The sequence below is a fragment of the Mustela lutreola genome, chromosome 14 (genome assembly GCF_030435805.1).
Source record: "Mustela lutreola isolate mMusLut2 chromosome 14, mMusLut2.pri, whole genome shotgun sequence".
In the NCBI taxonomy this organism is placed as follows: Eukaryota; Metazoa; Chordata; class Mammalia; order Carnivora; family Mustelidae; genus Mustela; species Mustela lutreola.
This window is the reverse complement of record NC_081303.1, coordinates 74,622,669-74,644,800: the sequence shown is the minus strand read 5'-3', so window position 1 is coordinate 74,644,800 and position 22,132 is coordinate 74,622,669. Positions and strand designations below refer to the sequence as shown.

General features: G+C 64.0%; 3 protein-coding genes across 8 annotated transcripts; 1 reads left to right on the top strand and 2 right to left on the bottom strand.

Moving 5' to 3' along the window:
- Positions 1-286: 286 nt before the first annotated feature.
- THBS3 (thrombospondin 3) lies at positions 287-10,537 on the bottom strand. Of its 4 annotated transcripts, XM_059146421.1 has the most exons (23): positions 9,866-10,537; positions 8,625-8,831; positions 7,814-8,070; positions 7,599-7,701; positions 6,819-6,845; positions 6,514-6,596; positions 6,380-6,431; positions 6,107-6,255; positions 5,724-5,864; positions 5,478-5,555; positions 4,985-5,137; positions 4,675-4,785; positions 4,372-4,479; positions 3,955-4,114; positions 3,608-3,726; positions 3,421-3,473; positions 2,973-3,166; positions 2,628-2,806; positions 2,475-2,523; positions 2,109-2,305; positions 1,707-1,879; positions 692-831; positions 287-603 (listed from the first exon to the last, which is right to left on the bottom strand). In XM_059146421.1, the coding sequence occupies exons 1-23, from the start codon at positions 9,942-9,944 to the stop codon at positions 545-547; spliced, it is 2,871 nt and encodes a 956-aa protein (XP_059002404.1). In that variant the 5' UTR covers positions 9,945-10,537; the 3' UTR covers positions 287-544. The 4 variants fall into 4 exon arrangements, 3 of the variants coding, with proteins under 3 accessions (XP_059002404.1, XP_059002403.1, XP_059002405.1); XM_059146420.1 differs by having other exon boundaries at positions 3,608-4,114; XM_059146422.1 differs by lacking the exon at positions 6,514-6,596 and having other exon boundaries at positions 6,387-6,431.
- Positions 10,538-10,647: 110 nt separating this feature from the next.
- Positions 10,648-15,691, top strand: MTX1 (metaxin 1). Of its 2 annotated transcripts, none has more exons than XM_059146434.1 (8): positions 10,648-11,319; positions 12,272-12,341; positions 12,460-12,539; positions 14,054-14,146; positions 14,318-14,500; positions 14,628-14,704; positions 15,110-15,264; positions 15,350-15,691. In XM_059146434.1, the coding sequence occupies exons 1-8, from the start codon at positions 10,663-10,665 to the stop codon at positions 15,562-15,564; spliced, it is 1,530 nt and encodes a 509-aa protein (XP_059002417.1). In that variant the 5' UTR covers positions 10,648-10,662; the 3' UTR covers positions 15,565-15,691. The 2 variants fall into 2 exon arrangements, with proteins under 2 accessions (XP_059002417.1, XP_059002416.1); XM_059146433.1 differs by having other exon boundaries at positions 15,078-15,264.
- Positions 15,692-16,043: 352 nt separating this feature from the next.
- On the bottom strand, positions 16,044-20,376 carry GBA1 (glucosylceramidase beta 1). 2 transcript variants are annotated; one of them, XM_059146430.1, is made up of 12 exons: positions 20,228-20,376; positions 20,006-20,132; positions 19,605-19,692; positions 19,187-19,411; positions 18,936-19,082; positions 18,535-18,668; positions 18,149-18,321; positions 17,678-17,915; positions 17,139-17,363; positions 16,586-16,749; positions 16,283-16,399; positions 16,044-16,190 (listed from the first exon to the last, which is right to left on the bottom strand). In XM_059146430.1, the coding sequence occupies exons 2-12, from the start codon at positions 20,030-20,032 to the stop codon at positions 16,085-16,087; spliced, it is 1,644 nt and encodes a 547-aa protein (XP_059002413.1). In that variant the 5' UTR covers positions 20,033-20,132; positions 20,228-20,376; the 3' UTR covers positions 16,044-16,084. The 2 variants fall into 2 exon arrangements, with proteins under 2 accessions (XP_059002413.1, XP_059002414.1); XM_059146431.1 differs by lacking the exon at positions 20,228-20,376 and having other exon boundaries at positions 19,187-19,378; positions 20,006-20,170.
- Between the last annotated feature and the right edge of the window lie 1,756 nt (positions 20,377-22,132).

The window sequence follows — 22,132 nt, the reverse complement described above, 5'->3', positions numbered from 1 at the left end:
GGCCAGCTCCAGCCCTCCTGGCTGTCGATCCGGACGACCTAAGATGGACTGGAGTGCCGCCGCTGCCGCCGTGAGTAAGTGGGTCTGGGAGGACTTAGCCATTTCCCGGGCCAGCCTCTCATCCTTCACCTGGCCCAGGCCAGCGCCTTCCTCCTCCACCCGCCCGCGCGCAGCCAAACTTCTGTAGAGCTCCAGCTTTCATCCGACCAGCCCCCTTTCCCGCCCGCCTTGTTCCTTCCTGTTCCCCACACTACCGTGGAAAACCCCTCAAAGAAGCAACAAGCAGTAGCTTAGAAAACCACTGGACCTTTATGGCAACGTGCTGTTCTCTTTCCTGGGGTTAGTGCCTGAGAAGAATACCCTTGAAAACTTCCCAACTCCTGAACCATGGGGTCACCACCCTTCTGGGGGGGAACTCCTGTGGGTGCCGGAGGAGGGTCTGTGTTTGCTTGAGTGGCTGTAAATTAGACCCCAGGGTCTCCAGGATGGACCCCAAGGCCAGAGGGTCTAAAATCAGGATTCGGAATCCCACCGGGCCGCCTCTTCACACCCTTCCCTGGAGCAGCTGCCTCCGGAACGGCTCAAAGTCCTCGGGCACCGTGTCTGTGGTGGAGAAATGACTGGGGTCAGAAGACAGGACCCTCCCACCGGGGCGTATGGAAGGTCAGGCCAAAGGGGTCTGGAGCCTCACCATTGCATCGATACTGGAGATTGGACCAAATGATATTTTCTTGAGAGAAGCAGAATACGCCCAGACGGCCTCCCCGCATGGCTGTGTCGATGATCACCCCGGAGTCCGCCACCAGCTGAGGACCCTCATAGAGCTTCACCCTGCCCAGGACAGGGGCGTCCGTGGGTGCTAGGCGGCCAGTGGGCACTGGGCCATCAAGCCCAGGCCCCTGCTCATCCCCAACCCCCCTGGAGCTCACTGGGCCAGAGAGAGCGGAAGGAGGGAGCGGGAGGAAGGGAAGGGGAGGGGTGCTTTCTCAGGCCCGGGGCCCCTGCCTCTTTGTCAGCCCCCTTTGCATCTCAAAGCACCAGCCGCATTCCAGGCAAGGATTGGGTTGCCATGACAATGAGCACAATGGGCTGGGGGGTGAAGTCACCCGCTTCCCAGGCTCTAGTCCCCCCTCCCTCATCCCCTGCCCTGGCACCCTGCAGCCCCAGGCACCTTAAAGGGAAACCAGCCCAAGTCCCTGGACCCGGGGCTCTGGGCTCTTGCCATTTCCCCTCCCTGCTGACTAGGAAGCGCGCAGGGGTGACCACAGCGCCCGCCTGAGAAGTCCTAGCCCTGCTGCTCAGAGGTGTGCAGTCTGGGCCTCGGTTTACTCTTCTGCAAATAACAACCCCTTCCAGGTCAGACATGATGATGGGGCGGCTTCTGGGATGTAGCACAGACGGGGTCGGAGGGGACGGGCCTCTCCAGGGACTGTCCTGTGCTTTACAGGCTCCCACACATGCCCTCACCCTACAGAAGAGAAAACGGCCCCACATCGCCTGTGGGTCCTGGGGAGCACGAGCCCCGAACAGGGCTGAGGTGGGACATCCCTGGTGGAGGGCAGAGAGGAAAGTGGCCCCAGTCCCAGTCCAGGGCCCAGGGCACCGAAGAGCAGAGTGCAGGGACAGCCTGTGGGGAGTCCCAGCTAAAGGCGAAGCCAGGCCGGGCCTGGGGTGCCCCCTCCGCAGGGCTCAGCCCCTCCCCTCACCGGATGTAGCCCACTTGGGGCCGGTGCAGCAGCTGCCAGCGGTAGGAAGTCTTGTCCCGCCAGCCCACGTTTCGGGGGTCAGTCCACAGCAGCCGGACCTGATCGGGGGTGTGGCCAGTGTGCCACAGGGCATTGCGGAGGTGCTCACCTGGGCCTGACACAGACGTCACCGCCTGGAAAGTATTGGCAAAGACAGGGGGTCAACCGTGGGACCCAATCAGCAGGCCAGTAAGCACAGCTGGAAAAGGAAGTCCAGGGGGTCGGGAGCACGTTCTGGAGTCCCCTGGAAGCCAATCTCCAGGCCAGATGTCTGAGAAAGAGAGTTCCCACTCGGGCAGTGGGGGGAGCTTGGGGAGGCTTGGGGTGAGGGCCCTGGGCTGGGGGCTCCGGGCGGCTGCCGACCTTGAGCTGCAGCCCTGGCTGAGCGACAGCCCGGAAGGGTGTGGCCTGCCAGTAGGTCTGCTCCGTCTGCTTCCACATGACCACGTAGAAGCGGCCGCTGTCCTGATAGCTGAAGAGGAAGCCTGCGTAGTCATCATCAGTCACCGTGTTCACGTGAAAGGTGCCTTCAAAGTCCACACCGTTGAAGGCCGTGTATCCTGGGAGGGGGTGGGATCTGGGTCAGGGGTTGCAAAGCCACTAATGGCCCACGGTGCACTCGGGGTGGGAAGCAACGCCTGTGAGGCGTGTGCTCAGCTTGGCCCCTGCCCCCTGCCCCTGTAGGGTTCCTCCAGGTGGAAGTGTTGGAACCGGGTGCCCCGTACATACCAACCGCCAAGCCAGGGTCACTGTTCATGGTCTGAACGATTTCCATGCCCTGGTGGAGTGCAAGAAAGAAGAAAACCTTGTTCCAGAGACCCCGCCCCACCAGGGCCCCACCCGGCAGCCTGGCAGCACCTGCCCAGCCCGTGGCTGCAGCACCTGGTTGAGCACAACCCAGTTTGGGTCGATCTGAGCGTCTCCCTCAGGGTCCAGGACGACGGTCTGATAGGCCCGGAAATCCGTTAAGGTCACCTCTGCACTCTCGGGGCACACGTCCAGGGGGTCGGCCACTGCGTCATTGTCGAAGTCATCCTCACACACATCGCCAACGCCATTGCCTGGGCAGAGCGAGGCCAGGGGCTCAGGAAGGCCTGGCGGTGGGCTCTGGACACCACCACAGCGCCCATCGGGCCTCGCCTTCCTGGCTTAGCCCCCGTGGCCCCTGCCACCCCGTCCTGGGCAGGGGCCCCACCAGTGCAGGCCTCTGCGGGACCCCGGCCTCACCGTCTGAGTCCTTCTGATTGGGGTTGGGGACAAGGCGGCAGTTGTCAGGACCCGGAGGCGCGTAGTCTGGGACTTCGTCATTGTCGTCATCCCCATCACACTCGTCTCCGAGTCCGTCGTTGTCGGAGTCCAGCTGGGAGCTGTTTGGCAGCTCTGGGCAGTTGTCCTTGGTGTCCTGATGTCCATCCCCATCGCTGTCCAGGACAGGCACCGAATAAAGGCTCTAAAAGTACCACGTCTGTTCCCCCCCATCTTCTGCTCAGAAGTCAGGGAAGTGCGCCCCAGCCAGCCAGGTGAGGCGAACGTCCGGCAGCAGGAGTAGAGGCTAGACTTGGGGCGGGGGGCTTCCTGCCCAGCAGGAGTGGGGAGTCCAGGCTAAACTGCCCAGGAAACCCCGTGCCACGAGAAAGTGAAGGAACCCGGGGAGGCCCGTCTGTCTTGGCCCTACCTGTCCTGGTTGGTGTCACAGACGTCCCCCACCAGGTCGCTGTCGGCATCTGTCTGAGAGAGAGAGCGACGCCTGTTCTCCACCTCCTGACAGCCCCACAGACCGGGGCCGCAGACCGGGGCCGGACCACTTCCCACGGGAAGGGCCTTGGCCTCACCCCGGGGCCCGCCCTCCCCTGCCCCAGTACCTGGGTAGGGTTGCTCATTTCAGGGCAGCTGTCACAGGCGTCTCCCGCCCCGTCCTGATCCCTGTCGGTCTGCAGTGGGTTCGGGACCTTAGGGCAATTGTCCAGTCCGTTGGGGATGCCTACGAGGCATGCAGGGGACACAAGCCTGTCGCTACAACAGGTCATGCTCTCTCCTGGAGCTGGCGTCCCACGCAGAGGACACCCCCTAGCCCTCTCCTGCCTCGCTCTGCCCCCCACCCATTCCCAGGGCACTTTGCCCACCCAGGCCACCCCTGTGGTGCTTAGACCGCCCAGCCACGCCTCCTTCCCACTGCTCGGGCCTCCCAGTCCCCCAGCCCCAGTGGCACCGTCTCCATCCACATCATTGTCACACGCGTCCCCTTCCCCGTTGCCGTCCGTGTCCTTCTGGTCATTGTTGGGGACGTTGGGGCAGTTGTCACAGGCATCCCCAAAGGAGTCTGTGTCAGAGTTTTGCTGGTCCTTGTTGGGGAACAGTCGGCAGTTGTCCTGGGGTGAGAGGAAGAGTCAGGCCGCCTTACGCCCCTGGGCACCTACCCACACCCCATCCCCGTGCCCGCGTCTGCAGTCACCCTGCACCCCCACCCCCCACAGAATCCATCTCATCCTGGCACAGGGTCTACGCCCAAATGGGAGCCCTGGGGCCCTTCCTGCAGCGCCACCAGAGACCCAAGAGGGGACAGGGTTATGGGACAAGGCATAGAGAGGACAGAGGAGCCACAAGGGACAGGGCCGCCAGGAGCCACCTCCACGTTCTTGATCCCGTCTCCATCAGCGTCCTCATCACACTGGTCCCCCACACCGTCGTTGTCAGCGTCTTCCTGCCCAGAGTTGGGTGTCAAAAGGCAATTGTCCTAAAGGTGGGGGAGGAACCCCGATGGGGTTGTGGCCTGACCCAGCCTGGGCGGCTCAACCCTGCCCCCGCCTGGATGCCCACCCCTGCCCGCCGGCCCCAGCCTGGGCACCCACCCCTGCCTGCGTGCTCCCCCCCCTGCCCCAGCCTGCTCACAGCTGCCCGCCGGCCCCACCCCTGGCCACTGGCCGCGCACCTGCTTGCAGTGCTTGTTGTTGTCCATGCATGGCAGGGCCTGGTCCGGGTAGCCGTCGATGTCCGTGTCGGTCCCACACACGTTCCCGTTCCCAGCCCAGCCCACGTTACACTGGGCCACGGGGAGGGTAGGAATGAGGGCCAGGCCTGTCTCCTCAAACCCGGCCTTTCCCGCTCCAGGCCTCGTCCTCCCCAGGTGGCTCCCGGGCCCCTTCCCACACAGGCCCCCATCCCAGGCCCCATGCAGGCTCACGGCCCGGCCCCGTTCTCCAAACCCTCCCTCTCCCTCCCAAGCCCCAGGCCCAGCTCACCGCGCAGGACACTGCTCCGTTGCGCTCAAAGAGACAGTGCGCGTGGACGTGGCAGGGGCTATGGGCTGGGCTGTGGCAGGTGCGGGCTGGGAGGCAGCCCTGGCTCTGGTTCCCCAGGAAGCCCAGGCGACAGGGACCACACTTGAAAGACCCCTGAGAACCGGGAAGCGGCACGTCGGGGAGGAGGGTCAGCTGGCTGGGCACCCGGGACCCAGGGCTGTCCCGCCCAAGGGGTGTGTGATGGGTGCTCCTGGCCTGATGCCCACTAGGGCAGTCGTGGCCCCTGGCCTCTCCTGGCAGCCTCGCCGGTGTCTCATAGCCCCAGCTTCCAGGTGGTGACCCTGAACCCCAGGAGACCTGCTACCAGCCACCGTAAGAAGCGGAACCCGGGTTTGAAGCCAGCGTGAGCCACATCAGGGTGGCCTGGCCTGGGGACGAAGGCGGTGCGGCAGGAGCCCTGCGGCGGCGCATGCGCTCCCGGCGCGCGGCTCACCGCGGTGTTGGTGCAGACGGAGTTCGGGTCGCAGCCGCCGTTGTTCCCGTCGTTGCATTCGTCCACGTCGCTGCAGACCTGACGGGCCGACTCGGTGAAACCGGACCCACGGCCGGGCCCCTCCCGCAAAGCCGGCGCACCAGCCAGTAGCCCTGTCCCATTTCTCACAAGGACTCCGTACCTAGCCCAGAAGCCCCTGGTCCCCGCAAGCCCCAGACCTCGTCTTCACGCTCGGGCCGAGCTAACCTGTTTGCTGGCGCGGGCGTAGTCGATGCCCACGCCGGACACCCGAGTGCCCTTATAGCCGCGAGGACAGGCTTCACAGTGGAAGCCAGGCACCGTGTTGACGCAGCTGGCCCCAGGGAAGCAGGGGTCCGCGTGAGCACACTGTGGGAGAGACAAGGGGGAGCTCAGGACCCTGTCCATGCTCCCACCGCCTAGCCTCACTGCGCTCTGACCCCCTACCCCGGGGCCCCCTGCCCCCCAAGTGGCCCTCCCCATGCGGCCCCCTGCTCTTTGCACCGGCTTTGTGCCCCCCCCCTCCTCATTTCTTTCCCGGTCTCCAAGCATCCGCCCCACGTCCTTGGGCCTCTCTCAACTCTGCGCCTTTCCAGGCGGCCCTCCCCCACCTCATCGATGTCCGCACAGTGAGTGCCGTTGCCCTGCAGGCCCGGGGGGCAGGGCCCGCAGCGGTAGCCGGGGTACTCGTACACTTCCATGCAGTCCACGCCTCGGAAGCAGGGGTTGGGGCTGCAGTGGGAACGCTGCTCGTGGAAGCCTGAGGGGTGGGCACGGTCAGAGCCAGCCACAGGGGGCCGTGCCCATCCCCAGAAGGGGAGGCCAAAGCCGTGGGGTGGGGAGCACGGGGTGCCATCCGGAGCCCTCCCCACGCGCCCACTCACCGCACACCTGACACTCCATGATGGCGTTTCGGATCAGAGACATCTCCTTCACCTGGTGGATAGACAGATGGGGGCGGTCGGCTCCTTGCACCCCCCACCAAGCCCCGTGCCACCCCCCACTGGCAAGCTCGGACCTGGTCTCGGATATCATCGCGCAGCTCCACCAGGATCTGGTTGAAGAGGGTGAGCTGGGTGACCAGCGCCTTGGTCTGCTCTCCTGTCAGAGCCCCAGGTGCAGAGAGGCTCAGAACTGGGCCACAGGTCTCGTCCCTTCTTGGGGTAATAAGCCAGCTCCTGCCCATGCTCCCCACCCCCCCCTTTAACCAAACCCCACCCCTCTCCTGGCTAAAGGGGCCTTTGTTTCCTGCCAGCTCCTGCCCAAGCCCCGCAGCAGCTGCCCCGGGGCTCCTCCCCACCCACCTCCTGGGGGCCTGCTCACCGAGGATGGAGTGCAGTGCGCTGGTCACTGGAGAGGAGAAAACACAGAGGGCAGAGATGTGAAGAGGACCAGGCCGGTGAGGAGGAGGAAGGAAAAGAGAGGCAGGAACAAAGGCCTAGAGGAGTCTTGGAAGAGGGACAGGCAGTTGGATGGTGGGAGGGCAGAGGCGACAGGCAGGCGGCAACAGCTCTCCCCACTGGGTGACGGGCCCTGAAAGAGGGTTGCCTCACAGTCAGAAGCCAGATCCCCCTGGTTCCCAGGCCTGGGAGCGGCAGAAGGGATCCAAGTCTGTCCGCTCCATGTCTCGCCCCCCTCCCCCACCCAGCTCCTGGGAGAAGAGGGCGTCTTCTGTCGGTCAGGACCTCTGAGCATCCCCGCCAGAGACACCAGGCATACGGACCATGCTCGGAGAGGCCGCTGGTAGGTGACAGCCGCGGGTGACAGCTAAGAAAGACCCAAAGACCCTTCTCTGGGTCGCCAAGACCAAGCAGTGAACTGTCTGGCCCCCACACAGAGCGCTTGGCAGTTCCTTTCTTCTCCAGTTGCTCTACTTTCCCAGGTACCCGGGGAGGCGGGGGCCCCTGAGCAGGGAGACTTTTCTAACCCAGGCCTCCTGGGATGGCCTGCAACCACGGGCGAAGGAGATGGGGGGGAACAGCGTCTGAAGCCCCAGGAATCAGTGAGCAGAAGGAATGAGTGTTAAGGGGGAAGCCAAGGGATGAGGGTCAACAAAGGCCATAGGAAGTGACTCTGGGGTCTCGAACGCCAGCTCTGTGTTACCTGCACTGTGGATGGACTCGTCCCCCTGGAATGGACACTCACTCAGGGCCCCCACCCGGGCCATGGACCCGCCCAGAATCATTTTCATAGATTCCACGAAGCCCTGGTGGGGGGAGGGCGGACAGGAGCAGAGTGGGGTGGGAAAACCCGCCGGGTCCTCCTCCTACTGCTGCGAAGGCCGCGCGCAGCTCAGGGGGCCTGTCTTCCCCGCTCACCTGCATCCTCAAATACGCCTTCTGTCCGGTCCGAATCTCCAGCCCGTCAACCTCGGCGGGAGGAATGGGGGCCAACGCAGGGAGCCCGGAGTGCTGGTCTCCCAGTTTGCAGTCCACGTAGAGCTGCAGGGCAGGGCTTGGTCGTGCGGGACCGCGGAGCCGCAGGAGAGCCGTGTGCGTGCGCCCGTCGGCCAGGCCTGCCTGTTGCAGGTTCACGGCGTGGACTCTGCCGTCCTCCCGCTGGTACCGCACCAGCACTGCCCAGGAGGGGAGGTCAGTATGGGTCCTGTCCCTCATCCCGTCTCCCAACTAGGGTTCAGGTCAACCCTTCTGGATAGCACTCCTGTCAGCCCCTTGTCTGCGATGCATCTCTCCCCACCTTGTATGGGACAGGCACACCACAAATACTATTCAAACTGCTTCGTTGACTAGGACGTCCTTAGTTTTCCATTACTCTGTCCCTTGCTAGGGTGCCAGCTGGTTCTGTACCCACTGGACTGTGCCGGGCAACTGAGGGACTGCCGTACACCCGAGCTGGGACACGGAGACCTCTCTCCCCCTCCCTCAGACAGCCCCAAGTACAACACCCTCTCCCTGCAAGTATTAGGCCTTGCTCTATGGTTTGGGTACCTGGCCTCCCGGTGCGTGTCCTAAGCACCCCATCCTGGGTGCCCCTAGTGCCTGTGCACAGCTGGATGGGCCCATGAGCCCCCAGAGAGGCCGGGGGAGAATTAAGAGAGCTATGGGAGTGGGGACGAGGGAGAGTGCTCAGGGGGTCATCAATGCAGGAAAGGAGATGCCCACCAGTCACCTTTGTTAATTTTGCCCACAACGGAGGCCTCCAGCCATCGTGTGTTGTCCTGGCGAGAGTAGAGCCCAAAGAGGACACCACCCTGCTTGGGGGGCAGGCGGAAGGTGGACAAGAGGTAGATGTCAGCAGCAGTGAGCAGGGCTGCCCGGATCTTCTCCGCCACAGCGGTCATCTGCCGAGACTCGCCCACAGTCAGCAGGTCAATCACTGGCCAGGCGAGGATTATCAAGGTCAGAGAGCAGGGTCAAACGCTCAGCCTGCCCTTTCCCCTGAGCCCTGGGGCGGGGCCGTGGGGGGGGGATCCTTCATCATTTCCCCCACCCCTGCCCCCAGGGGGCAGTGTTAGTCACCTTCCTGAAATTCAACCCTGGTCGCTATCAGAAGACAGGCGCTGTGCCTCCTTTCCCTCAACACTGCTGAGGGCCACCCTCTGGGAGCCCGAAGGGCCTGAGGCTCCCTTGGAAACAGAACCAGCGCCCGGCCCACTCGAGAGGCCCCCAGCAGGTGGCGCAAGGGAGCCACTGTGCTGATCCCACGCAGAAGCAGCACCTGGTGCCCACAGCGCAGAAATGGAAACGCAGCTTCTCTTCAGGCGGCTGGGTTTGGCTCATCCCACCCCCAAACGCCCTCCTCCCCGCCCCCGGGGCTCCGTGCACACACGCTGGACGAGGAGAGCTGCCCACGGAGGGCTCGGACCCTCCTGCTGTCTGCCTCGCTCCTACGGGAATGTGGGACCCGGCTCCTCTGCCTCCTGTGTCCTGGCCAATCTGTGGTTTCCCTTCCAGCCAGTAATGAATCTGTGCCTCTGTCATCTGCTCCAGCTACCTCTCCCACACCCGCAGGCCCATCCCACAGCCAGACCTCCGGGAGAGCCCAGACCTCTCGGTCCCCACCCCCACCCTGTCTTGGGGCAGCCGGCAGCCCCGCAGATGGAGAAGCCCACCTTTGCCCTGGTCCCCTGGACCCTGGGGTCCCTGCGGAAGCTCAGACGCCAACCCAGCCCGGGCAGCCCTAGCGTGCAGCTCCTGAGCTCTCTGCCCTGGCCTCAGGCTGACTCTGGCCAGTTCCTACTCATCCACGACCCTCTGGTGTTCACTGCTTCCCTGAGGGCCACAGTTTCGCGGACTCTTGCCTCCTGTTCCACTCCAGGACTCTCCCCTTGCCCACATGTTTCCGGCGACTAGGCTGAGGACAAACAAGGGGAGGCCGAGAGGGGTGGGAGAGGACGGAGACAGGCTTACCCTGCAGGTCCCGACTGGCAGATGCGAAAGTGCAAATGAGGAGGAGAGCCAGGGGCCCCCGGAGTTTCTGCGCCTCCATGCCGCTCAGCGGGCTCACTACCCTGGCAGGCAGGCGGCTGGGAGGGGAAAAGGCTAGGCGGGGAGAGCAGGAGCGGGGGGCGGAGGGACTGGAAGGGGGAGTTGAAGGGGGGGGCCAGCAGGCGGGTGGGGGGGGCTGAAACAAAGAGCTGCCAATCAGCCTGGAGGCATCCCCAGCTCCGAGATCCAGGGCACTGGGGAAGAGTCTGGAGGCCTCCCTGCCTCCTGCCTCTCCCTAACGGTCCTCTCTCCCAGGTGCCTCCTCCCTGCGGCCATCTCGCTGCGGGGGGCCACTACCGAATGCTACTGTTTTCTGTCCGTTGCAGTCGCAGAAGGCAGGAACCCCTGGCAGGGGCAGTGCCAGGCAGTGCGCATTATCCCACAGCTTGGCAGGGAGGGATGCCAAGGGAGTGGTGGAAACTAGCTCGCTCTTGTGCCCAAGGGATGCCCACATGGCCTGAACTTGGCTGCTCCGACGAAGCAAGTGCTCTTTACTGGTGGGGGTCCCCTGACACGTGCCTCCGTCCTGGGAAAACGTGAAGGCCTCCGCGGGGAGCTGGAGGGCCCGTCCAGCGGTCAGCGAACGGGTCGGAGGGAAGGATCGGGAACGAGCAAAGGGCCAGCGGGGCCAGGAGGAAACCAGGGGACAGGCCAGGGGCCGGGGCCAGACTGGGAAGACTTGGGGGGGTGGGTGTACTGGCGGACAGGCCGTGACCCGGATGAAGCGGAGGGGCGCCTCCGTTCCCGTTACCACGGCAACGGCCCGCGAGCGCCACCCCCTCCCCCACCCAGGCCCCAGCCCGACCCGGCTCCGGCCGCCGCCGCCCCTGTTTTGTTTCCATGGCGACAGGCGGCGCGGGGCCGGCTCCAAACATAACGCGCTGTGGAAAACATGCGGCTCGGGGGACCCCCCCGCGGCCCCTGCTCCCGGCCGAGCCCCGCGGGGCCCTGGCACAGCGCGGGCCGCGTGCACGGCTGCGAGAAAGCCCGGCGCCCAAGAGCCGCGCCCGCGCCAGGCCCCGCCGCGCCGTCGGGGGTCCGGGGGTCCCCGCAGCCAGGCCGCCCAGCCTCCGCGCGGGCCCGCGGAGAACCCTTCCCCCCTTCGGGACCCGCCTCTGGAGCAGGCGGCAGCCGCCCTCCCCCGAAGCCCTCGGCCCCGCCCCGCCCCGCCCCGCCCCGCCCCGCCTCGCCCCGCCTCCCCGCGCAGCTCGCTCCGGCCCCCGCCTCGGGCGGCCCGAGGGGCGGGGCGGGCGGAAGCGCGGGGGGAGGTGCTTCCGGGACAGAGGGCGGGCAAGATGGCGGCGCCCATGGAGCTGTTCTGCTGGTCGGGGGGCTGGGGGCTGCCGTCAGTGGACCTGGACAGCCTGGCCGTGCTGGTGAGGGGTGGCGCCATTGCTCTCTGTTGCGCTCTGGAGGACTGGGGCGGGAGCCCAAGTGGCCGATCGTCTGAATTTCGCTAGGGCGCCTCCGCCCGGGAGCACTGGGGGAAACTGAGGCAATTTAAGATCTGTGTGTGTGTATGTGTGTGTGTGGCGCGCGCCTCGTGCACATGGGCTCAGTGCCCTATGGTCTGACAGCCTACGTTTGGTGCAGCCACAGCAAGAAGCCTGGCCGGGGGTTCAGGAAATGGGTGTTAGTCCTTGTACACCCATTTACCGACTGTGACCTTGGGGCGATCCCTTCTCATCTCTGAGCGCTGTTTCTTCATCGGGAGGTTTTCCGAGCCTGGACGGCCTCAGGGCTCTCTGGCTCGGCATTCCTGTCCCCTCCCCCTCCCCCTCCCGCGCACTAAACAGCATTTCCTGGTTTGTGTATTGCCGCCAGGCTCTGTGGAAAGAGCTTTCCGGTCAGAAAGACTCGTTCGCCTCATTCCTTCGCCCCTTCCTTTAATAAGCAGGATCAGGCCGCTTCCAAAACCACCCATTGGCATGCAAAGACGAGTAAGACTTGGTTCCTCCCGTGTGGTCGTTTGGAGAAAGGCAGACACGTTCAGGTGCTAAGGCTTAAGGAGGAGCAGGCCACAGAGACTCCTAGAGAAGGACATGGTCAGTGCTTCCAAGGAAAGGAATACACGGTTAGGAAGAACTTAGGAGACTCTGTGTACATCAAGCAGATGGCAGGAGAGGAGACGGGGGAGGCTTTGACTGGCAGACCTGTCCACCATCTCTCTGAGCCCTGTGTTGCCCATTGTGAAAGGGCAGCTGTCATGTCCACCTCTTCTTTTGTGAGGCAAGTACAAAGCCTAGCATGAAAGGAACTCAATAAATGTTCTCTCTCTTCCTGATTCCCCTGTGGGGGCCTCTCTGCCTTCTGCTTCCTTCCCTGCAGACCTATGCCAGATTCACGGGTGCCCCACTCAAGGTGCACAAGATCACCAACCCCTGGCAGAGCCCTTCAGGTACCCCGTGTTCCTGGGCGTGAGGAAGGGTGGAGCAAGAGGCGGACAGGAATGTGGTGCAAGTCCGTGTGGAAAGGCAGCTAAGGTTCTGGTGGGCATCCTTTTTTCTCAACGTCAGGAACTCTGCCTGCCCTCCGGACCAGTCATGGAGAGGTCATCTCGGTACCACACAAGATCATCACCCACCTTCGGAAAGAGGTAGGTGGCTCAGGTAGGGGGGCTGCCAGTGAGAGCAGCTCAGTCATTTCAGTGCAACACACCTTTATTGATAAGTGCCAGGCTAGAGGCAGGGGACCCAAAGCTTCAAGGAGCACATTGTCCAATGGGGCAGACAAACCCAGAGCTGCTGAGTGCAGTAGAGCACTAGGCCGGGCATGGAGCAGGGGCGCTAGGGATGCATCAGAAGGCACAGTGCCTTTTGCCTGCTGGGCAGGGAGGGAGAGGCAAACAGGCTCATGACGCAGGGAAGAGAAAGGCAGGTGGCTCAGATGAGCCCCCGAGAGGTGGCTCCTGCCCTTCTCACAGGACCAGGTTGGGCTGGATATGGGGCTGGGGATGGACAAGACTTCAAGCCAGCACGGGGAAGTTGAGGGAGTATTACAAGACGAACAGAGATACCTGGACTGTGTGACCTTGGGCAAGTTCCTTCCTCTTTCAGATCTATAAGTTCTTTGTTCGTAGAGGAGGGGGCTTAGGCAGAATGTTTTCCAGCGGCTCCTCTACAGTTGTCAGAAGTGGCGTGAAGTAGCGCCTTCCTCTTCATTTCTGCTTTCCCAAAGGTGAAGGGGCTGGGGAATTCCGTGGAGGTTCGGGAGGCATGGAGAGAGGGGAGCCAGGCAGAAGGCAAAGTTCCAGGCAGGGACTGGACCACCACCCTGAGTCCTTATGAATGAACACAGCTTCTCCGGTTTCCAGAGCATTCTAACACAGCCACATTGAGAGAAGAGTCTACTCTTCTTGCTGCACTCAGCAGCTCTGGGTGTGTCTCCCCCAATGGACAGAATGGGAGAAACTGAGGCTCAGAGAAGTTTGGGTGGCTTTTTGTTTGTTTGGGTTTTTTTTTTTTTTTTTTTTTTTTGAGGATCATGCTCCAGAGGTTATGTGGGGACAAAACTTGCTCAGGATGTGGAAAGTGTTGCTGAGGACCAGACACTGGAGCCTGCAGCAGTGTGTGGCAGGCTGAGTACACGTGGGGTGTCGTTAGAACATGTGTGGTGGCACCCGGGCCACAGGATGAGAGAGAAGAAATAACCCCAGGCACTGAGAGAACAAGCTAGGGAGCCTGGGGCTGAAGATGGCATCCCGTAGTTCCTGAGGCACGGACGGAGGCCCGCACGGCCTCTGAGCTCTGCTGTGCCAGCCCTGCGGTGCCTGGACTGGGGAAGTTCCTGTCCGAAAGCTGCCGTCAGCAGGCGAGCTGCCAGCTTTCCATGGAGGCTCCGGGAGCTGCTCTTGGTTTGTGGCTGGGCCTGCCTCTCTCCCCACTGTGGGCGCCCGACCTTGATGGCCAGCAGGCTTTGAGGCCCAGGCTTTCCGCCAACAGCAACAGGCTCCTGGCTGGGCCTGGCAAGGGGGCCTCCGCGGAAAAAGCTGCTTGCTCTAGCTCTGCTCCACCCAGAGGCCGTGAGGGTGGTCCCAGGCAGGATGCCTTACTCCTTGGGGACGTGCCCTGGAGCCTCCTGGTGTCCAGCTCACGGGCATCTCATCCGCAGAAGTACAACGCTGATTATGACCTGTCGGCCCGGCAAGGGGCGGACACCTTGGCCTTCATGTCTCTGCTGGAGGAGAAGCTGCTCCCGGTGCTGGTGAGTGCGCCCAGACCTCCCAGCATCTGTGGCCAGTAGGGGGGGGGCGCGGGGGGTGTCAGGGACGCGCACGCAGGCACACGGAGCCCCGCGGGCAGCACAGAAGCCCAGCCTGAGGCAGGCAGCTGCACCGGCTCAGACCCGCCGCCTCCCTCTGCCTGCCCAATCCAGATACACACTTTCTGGGTGGACACCAAGAACTACGTGGAGGTGACCCGGAAGTGGTACGCGGAGGCCACGCCCTTTCCCCTGAACTTCTTCCTTCCCGGCCGCATGCAGCGCCGGTTCGTGGAGCGGCTGCAGCTGCTGTGCGGGGAGCACCGGCCCGAGAACGAGGAAGAGCTGGAGAAGGAGGTACGTTGGGGCGGGGCGCTGCTGCCGGCCAGGAGCCCCAAGGACGCTGGTCGAGGAGGTGGGGGGCAGCCCAGCAGGGAGGCGGCTCCGTCCCGCGGCCACGAGCCCGCCCGTGTGCCCCCTCCAGCTGTACCACGAGGCCCGGGAGTGCCTGACCCTGCTCTCGCAACGCCTGGGCTCCCAGAAGTTCTTCTTCGGAGACGCGTGAGTCTGTCCGCGGGGGAAGGGAGAGGGCTTGGGAGGCGATACGGGACTGGGGCGGCTCAGGCGCCCGACAGGAGGTCCTAGGGACAGACACTGGGCCTGATGACAGTGGCGCTGTGTGTGAGGTGGGAGGGCTGCCAGGCCTGGGGGGAGGGGGCCGCGGGGCTGCGGGGCGCTCAATGTGCCCTTTATGCAGCCCCGGGATAGAGACCCATTCAGGGCTGGGCTGGCGCCACCCGGGGAGCCCTCCCCAAGCCAGGTCCGGAGCCAGCCCCAGAGCCAGCCCCAGAACCGGTGTCAGCTCCTCCCCTGGGGGCCCTCTGCTGCCAGAGCCCACCTCCCGGGGCCTGCTGCCCCTCCCCCTCTGCCTCAGTCTCTCTGCTCCGGCCCTTCTCTCGGCTCCAGCCCTGCCTCCCTGGACGCCTTTGTCTTCGGCTACTTGGCGCTGCTGCTCCAGGCCAAGCTGCCCAGTGGAAAGCTGCAGGCCCACCTGCGGGGGCTGCAGAACCTCTGTGCCTACTGCACCCACATCCTCAGCCTCTACTTCCCCTGGGATGGAGGTGAGGGTCGGGCAGCGGCCTCCCCGGGAAGGTGGGCGGGGTCCAGGACGAGCCCCTGTGCCCATCTTCCTTCCCCGGTCCTCAGCTGAGGTGCCGCCCCCCCGCCCGACGACGGCTGGCCCAGACACTGAGGAGGAGCCGAACCGGCGCCGGAACCAGATCCTGTCCGTGCTTGCGGGCCTGGCAGCCATGGTGGGCTACGCCCTGCTCAGCGGCATCGTCTCCATCCAGCGGGCGACACCTGCTCGGGCCACGAGCACACGGTCCCTGAGCATGGCCGAGGAGGATGAGGAGGAGTGACCTGTCCTCACACCTGCCCCCCGACCCTGGGACTGACTTTTCTACTGTTGTACATTCCAGAGGCCCCTGTCCTCGGCAGGGCTGGAAGTGGGGGTGCCCCTCCCACAATAAACCACACTGACCGGAATCAGACCCTCTCTTGGTGACGGGGCCACCATCTTCCCTAGCTGGCATGTAGGGGGTGGTGTGGGGCCTGGCCCTCCTCACCTCCTCCCTCCCCAGCCGCTCCCCCAGTCCCAGCCTGTGTTTGCACAGACGGTGAGCTCACTCTGGGCCCTAGCCCAGTTTCCGTGGAGCCGGCACACAGTGCATGGCAGGGGGGAGGCGGGGGGGGGGGCGCTGGGGCTTCCCTGTCCTCCCCGAGGGGGTCCCCCAGGCATCAGCCATGGGGAGAATGAGTCACCCAAACCACTGGTCCGGGCTTACGTCACCTATGCTCAGCCCAGCCTGCCTAGGTGTTCTCAGCCACGGACAGTGTGTGAGCTGGCTGTACCCCTTTAATGCCCACACCCAGGCCCCATCATGGGCGGCTCCACAGGTAGGTGTGGATGGAGTGGCCTGGGGACAGCGTCTCCACGAAGCCCACGCCAGGGTCCTCGATGGTAAGAGGCACGTCCTTTGAGGAGCTGGCAAAGGAAGGGCAGAGAAGCTGAGTGCTCAGCCTGCCAAGGCCACCATCTGGCCCCCCGGCCCCGGCCCCGGGCCCCGCTGCTCTCACCGGTTCAGCACCACCACAACTGCCGAGCCATCGGGACGGGTCAGTGCCACTGTGTCCAGGCTGTTCTTCTGGCTGGCCAGCAGCCCCACTCTCTGGGAGCCCTCGGGGATGAACTTGCTGAGGTGGGAGCAGGCGTGGTCAGGTGGGGCCACTCCCCCTTGCTGAGAAGTGTCTCGCCCCCGCCCCCCCCCCGCCCCCCCGGCACACCCCCAGAGCCAGGGCTGAAGCTGCGCGCTCACTTCCTACCCTGCTCCCTTCCTGCCTGGGGTGGTGGCGGGGAACATGGGGCCGCCCTCCACTCACCTAAAGTGGCCGAGATGATAGAACATGGGCTGTTTGTAAAACATGTCCTTGGCGATGTCAACGATGATGGGACTGTCCACAAAGTTGCGCACCCAGTTGGGCCCCCCTTCTGGGTTCAGGGCGAGGTTCCAGTCGGTCCAGCCGGCCACGTGGTACAGGAGATTCTGGGGTGGGAGCAGGGCAGAAACAAAGGCTCCACACAGGGTCCCCAGACCATGTCCTGAAGGGTCACATGAGGAAGACAGACGGGGGTGTCCCAGGCCAAGAAGGAGCGCTCTGCACCCTTACAGCTCGGGAGAGCGGGGTGCTGCGGATGGAGGCATGGGATGAAAAGCTGAGAAACTGAGGCAGATGGGACCACCCGAGACCCGGGCGTGAGGAGGAGGGGTAATGGGGTGTGCCCATCTGGAAGAGAAGGCACGACAGGGAATCACGAGATCCCCAAGTCTGCCCCAATGAGCAAGCCGGCGGGGGATGGTTGGCTCAGAGGCCATTCCTCCATGCGACCAAGAGGGCCTGCGGTGGTGTGCTCGGCAGGTTCCTGGGGGCTCACCGTGATGATGCTGTGACTGTACTGTACTCCCCGGTCCCAGGAGCCCAGGCGCACACTCTGCTCCCAGAACTTGGAGCCCACACAGGCCTCCGAGGCAAAGAGCATGATGTCGGGGAACAGGCGGTGTGTCTCCCCCAGGGTGGCTTTGGCTGGGGCCAGGAAGTCCAGGTACCAGTGCACGGCCACACCGTGCACGTACTTAGCCGCCTCTGGGTCCGCCAGCACCTGTGCCAGGAAGGGCAAAGACTCCTGGGGAGAGCGGCCACTGAATCTGGGCCCTGCGTGGAGGGTTCTGGAAGCAGCAACGGGACCTGAGAAATGGGCAGTGGGATGCAGGCAAGTAGAGGGGCTCCAGGTGACAACCCTGGGGCCCTGGGATCCGGGGGGTCAGTGCCCCAAGGGAGCCTCTAGGGTGCCTGGCTCCAGCCCAGGGAATTCTAGGAATCAAGAGCTGGAACAAGGAAGACACTCTGGGCGCCAGCCACTGGGATGCTAGATTTGGGGACCATCGGGACACCGCGGGGGGCACTGGGCCTTACCACCTGGGCCCAGTGGGGCAGCAGCAAGCGCTGGTCATCCAGGATGAGCAGACGGGTGTCACGGTGCGTACTGTTGGCGAGGGCGGGACCCAGGTCCCGGGCAATGAAGTCTCGCTGGTGCTCGGGCGTGAAGCCCAGGCACTGGAAGGGGTACCCGCTGAGCAGTCCTGCCGAGGGCTCGTTTTCTGCCGTCACTGCCCAGAAGCGTAGCTTGTGCTCTGCGTAGACGTCCAGGAACCTGGCAGGGCAAAGGGTGGGAATGAGCCTGGCCAAGAAAGAGGACCAAGACCCTGGGGGATCAGGAGGCCCGTCAGGACGGGGGAAACGGACAGGCCAAGCCTGAGAGGCCCAGGAAGTAGAAAGGTGATCTGAGCAGTCTGAGCTGGGGCTGACCCAGGACCAGGAGTGGGGCAGAGACGAGGCTGTCCAAGAGGAGCTGGTCCAGACCCTGTGGCCTTGCGGCTTCCTTACTTCACAAAGTATCTGGCCCAGGTCTGGTGGTAGATATCCCCAGGCTGACCCTTGAGTGACCCCTTCCCATTCACAGCCCCATTGGTCTTCAGCCACGTGGGTGACGTCCAGGGACTGGCGAACAGTGACACGGGGCGCCGGGCCAGCGCCAGAGCTTGGTGAATCAGGGGTATCTGGAGACAGTGGAGGTGAGGAGAGAGACCGTGAGAGCTGGAATATGGACAGACTGGCCCGACCAGTGCGTCAGGCCTTGCCATGGGCCCCCGCCCTGCCCCCCCACCCCAGGACACAGCACAGCAGGGGCCAGGCTCTGTGTCTCCATGCCCTGCTCTGGCCCGCGGCTCCGCAGCTGGCAAGCATCGACTCCACCAGGGCCGGGGGCCTACCTTGAGCTTGACGTCCTCCTCGGGGAGGCTGAAGTCTCGCAACTGGAAGTCATCAGGGGTGTCATCGTATGTGTAGGTGCGGACGGAGAAGTCACAGCTGGCCATGGGGACCCTGATGATGTTGTACTCGATGCCTACACAAGGACAAGACCAACACAGGAGGGTCCAGGTCGGCAGGAGAGTGTGTGACCCGGCCCACCCTCAGCCCTCACTGATGTCCAAGGCAGGGCCAGAGAGCCCGGGCTTCTGAGCCTCGGCAACCCTAAACACTCCAGGACAGGTGGATCGGACATTTACTCCACGGGGCACTGAGAGGACCCAAATGTGGGATGGGTGGAAGTCATGGTCCGTGGAAAGGTCGAAGGGTCTGCCACACCCTCATCTCGTCCCCTCCTTCTCACCTTCTTCAGAGAAATAAGATTTGAGTAGCAAGTCCCGGGCAGGGGGGGACAGGGCGAGGATGTTGAGGGCAGCGGCGTCTGTCATGGCCCCTCCAAACCCCTTCACTTTCTGGAACTTCTGGTCTGGCTGCAGGGTCAGCAGGAGCCCTGAGAACATGCACAGGGAACGAAAGGTCTCAGTGCCCAGGGACGAAGGTCATGGCGGTCACTAGCATGACAGCTCTGGGAGGACCCCAGCCTGTCCTGGTCACCTGTGCCCGTGCGGTTGGCCCGGATGGTCCCCAGACTCCGCTCCATCCGGCGTCCGCTGCGCGTGCTCTCGTAGCGGCTGAAGGTCCCCGGGGCCGGCAGGGTCAGGGGGTCAAGAGAGTCACAGTACGTGGCATTGCAGACACACACCACCGAGCTGTAGCCGAAGCTCTTAGGGATGCAGGGCCGGGCACCTGGGGGGGAGGGAGCACAAGCGGAGGCCAGGTCTGCAGGACGAAGACAGAGAAGGGACACGCTGGTTTCAAAAGTCCTCTCGCTGTACCCCCACCCGCGCTTGGTCTCAGTCCCTCCGAAGGGTTTATTCAACACCTCCTGGTGTTCTGGTATGCCAGAAGGCGACCAAGGACCACCAGGCCGGAGAAGCCAGGGGGCTGCCTCCCCTCTCCGTGACTCGCTCACCTGATGCCCATGATATCACCTGAAGGAGCAGCAGTCCCGTGAGGCTGGCAGCCCTGAAACCCGCCCTGTCCAGAGGCCGGGAACATTCCTGAGAACAGAACGAGGAGTGGCTGCGAGGCAAGTCCCTCTCCACGCCCCGGCTCTCTCCTGTGGGCTGGAAGCCCATGGCCTAGGCTCCCACCGTCCTCCGACAGACACCTGGCTGCTGCCCACCCCAACCAGGACGCTTCTCTTCCCCTCTTCCCACCGCCTCTCCTCCCACCCCCCCTTCCCTCCCTCTGCCCCTCTGCCCCTCCATCGAAGAGCCATGACGGCCTGGGCTGGAGGAGACCATCGTTCCCTGAATTCCAGGGTCCGGACGGCCAGGACTCCAGACCGATGGGGAGCTCGGGCCCACTCACTCCTCTGGGAGGACTTGAAAGCTCCATCAGCAGGGGCTGTGGGGTTCCAGCCTCAGAAGGATGGAGGATCCACTAGATGAGAACAGGGAGGCAGGTCCCAGCCGCAGCCACAGACCCCGAATTCGTCCTGCAGGTTTAAGTCCAGCAGAATGGAGCAAGTGGGTCATGTGACAACTATGGGCGCATCACGTGACACAGGAAGTGAGGCAACTGCAACCATACTTGTGAAGGGCGGCTCGCTTCCTCCTGGCTGTCCGCGATTATTCACCGCGAAACTGCGGGAGCCACGTGCGGATGACAACCTCAGGAAGAATCCGGACCAGAGAGTGCACGGTGGTGTCACGGCGCCCGAAGCCCAGAGACGGGAGCCACAACAGGCAACTGCTTCCTTGAGAAATAAAATTTTTAAAAATCCTTAAGGAAATAAAAGGAATACCTAACAAAGGTGGGGCTCCTGGCTGGCTCGGTGGGCAGGGCGTGTGCCTCTCCATCTCGAGGTTGTGAATTCAAGTCCCGTGTTGGACAAGCTTACTTAGAAAAAAAGAAAAATAAATAAAGATAAAAGTAAAGTAATACCAATAAAGGCAATACTGATAAAAGCAGGTTCAGCCCCAAGATGCTGGGAGACAGCTAAGGTACGGTTTGCCCTCCGAAGGCTGGAGAGACGGGGGAGTCAGATGCCTACGCAGATGCTTACAGATCAACAGGGGCTAACAGGTGCTCACAGTGGGAGTGACCCAGGAAGGCTTCCTGGAGAAGGGGTGGAAGAGCAGGGAGGATGGGCCCTGGGCAGAGGGCATGCACACTTGGAGGGCGGGAGGGAGTCACCAGCATCAGGCCTCTTGGGACACGTTTTGTCATCAGATGAGGACCGTCATGACGGGTCTCCTTTCCGCCAGAACAGGGCGGTTGTGAGGTTCAGAAACCGGAAAGTGTCCACAGCTGTGTCCTCGGTGGACGGGAGCAGGGGGTTGTCCACGATGGTGGCCAGGGACCACCGTGCCTACAATACAGCCGGAGCGTGGAGCCAATCGCTCCTCTGTGAGACGGAGCAGCCCCCCGCCCCCGCCCAGGGTCACTCCGGGATCAGTAAGCCAAACAGCGCCTGGAGCCTAGGAGCTGCTCAGGAACTGCTTCTTTGTGGGGTCTTTTGGCTTTTTGAATTATTTCACGGAAGACTTTCCAGACACACTGCAGGCACAGTCAGTCCTTTCTTCTAGGTTCCCAGAGCACCGAGGCCAGCCTGGGGGGGCAAGCTGGGTTGAGGCCCAGCTCCGCCAAGTACTGGATGTGCGACCTTCGGTCACCGTCTCAGGCGCGCTGGGCCAGGACGGGCCGAGCCCCGCCCTCTCCCCGAGGTGGGAAGCCCGCCCGCGTGGTCTGTGCGGCCGGCCGGCGTCCTCGCTTTCCGCGGACCAGAGTGGTTCGGGAGAGACGGTCACGATCTCGTTGGACCGAGAGCTTTCCAGTCGTGCCCCCACATCATCAGTGTTGCCTGGGGACAGGGCCGCCCCCCCAAAGACGCAGTGAGGCCGCGTGCGGAGAGCCCGGCCATAGCCCTCTCGGTCCCCCTCCCTGGCTGGAGCCCAGCGACCCGGCGCGACCCGGTCCCGCTCGCAGGCCGGAGAGGGCATGGGCTCCGGCCGACGAGGATGAGCGGAGTCTGGGAGCGTTTCTAGAGACTCTTCAGAAGCCGCGCGGACGGGTGCGGGGGGCAGGGGCGCGGCGGTGGGGGCAGGGCCCGCGACAGGGGCCGCGCCTCTGCACCCCTCCCCGCGGGGCCGCGCTCCCAGCTGCGGGGCGGAGGCGCCGCTCGGCCTCCCCGGCGGGAGAGCGCCCGCGCGCACGCGCCAGCACCAGGCCCCGCCCCGCTGAGGCCCGCGTCGCCCCGCGAAGGCCCGGCCGAGCCACCTGCGCGGACGCCAGAGCCGGCGGGGGCGGAGGCGGGGGCGGCGGCGCCGAAGGGACCGAGGCAGCCGGTCACGCCTGCCCCGGACTTCCTGCTCGCCCAGGAAGCGCTGCCCTGCGCGGGCCTCGCTGCCCGCACCCCGCACCCCGCCCGCGGCCGCAGAGCCTCCGCCCTGCCCCGCGTCCCTCCGCGCCGAGTTTGCGGGTTTCCTGTCTCTC

Bases quoted from the DNA above. Each gene is read 5' to 3' on its own strand.
- GBA1 (XM_059146430.1), bottom strand. From the start codon at position 20,032: ATGGAGCTTTCAAGTCCTCCCAGAGGA. The intron at 17,916-18,148 runs GTAAGGAAGCCG...TTGCCCTGCCAG, and splicing joins TGGGCCAGATACTTTGTGAA to GTTCCTGGACGTCTACGCAG. The intron at 16,750-17,138 runs GTGAGCCCCCAG...CTCCCACCCCAG, and splicing joins ACAGTCACAGCATCATCACG to AATCTCCTGTACCACGTGGC.
- MTX1 (XM_059146433.1), top strand. From the start codon at position 10,663: ATGAAGCGGAGGGGCGCCTCCGTTCCCGTTACCACGGCAACGGCCCGC. The intron at 14,147-14,317 runs GTGAGTGCGCCC...TGCCCAATCCAG, and splicing joins AGAAGCTGCTCCCGGTGCTG to ATACACACTTTCTGGGTGGA. The intron at 14,501-14,627 runs GTACGTTGGGGC...TGCCCCCTCCAG, and splicing joins AGGAAGAGCTGGAGAAGGAG to CTGTACCACGAGGCCCGGGA.
- THBS3 (XM_059146420.1), bottom strand. From the start codon at position 9,944: ATGGAGGCGCAGAAACTCCGGGGGCCCCTGGCTCTCCTCCTCATTTGC. The intron at 8,832-9,865 runs GTAAGCCTGTCT...TCGCCTGGCCAG, and splicing joins TGCCAGTCGGGACCTGCAGG to TGATTGACCTGCTGACTGTG. The intron at 604-691 runs GTGAGGCTCCAG...TCTCCACCACAG, and splicing joins TCTCCAGTATCGATGCAATG to ACACGGTGCCCGAGGACTTT.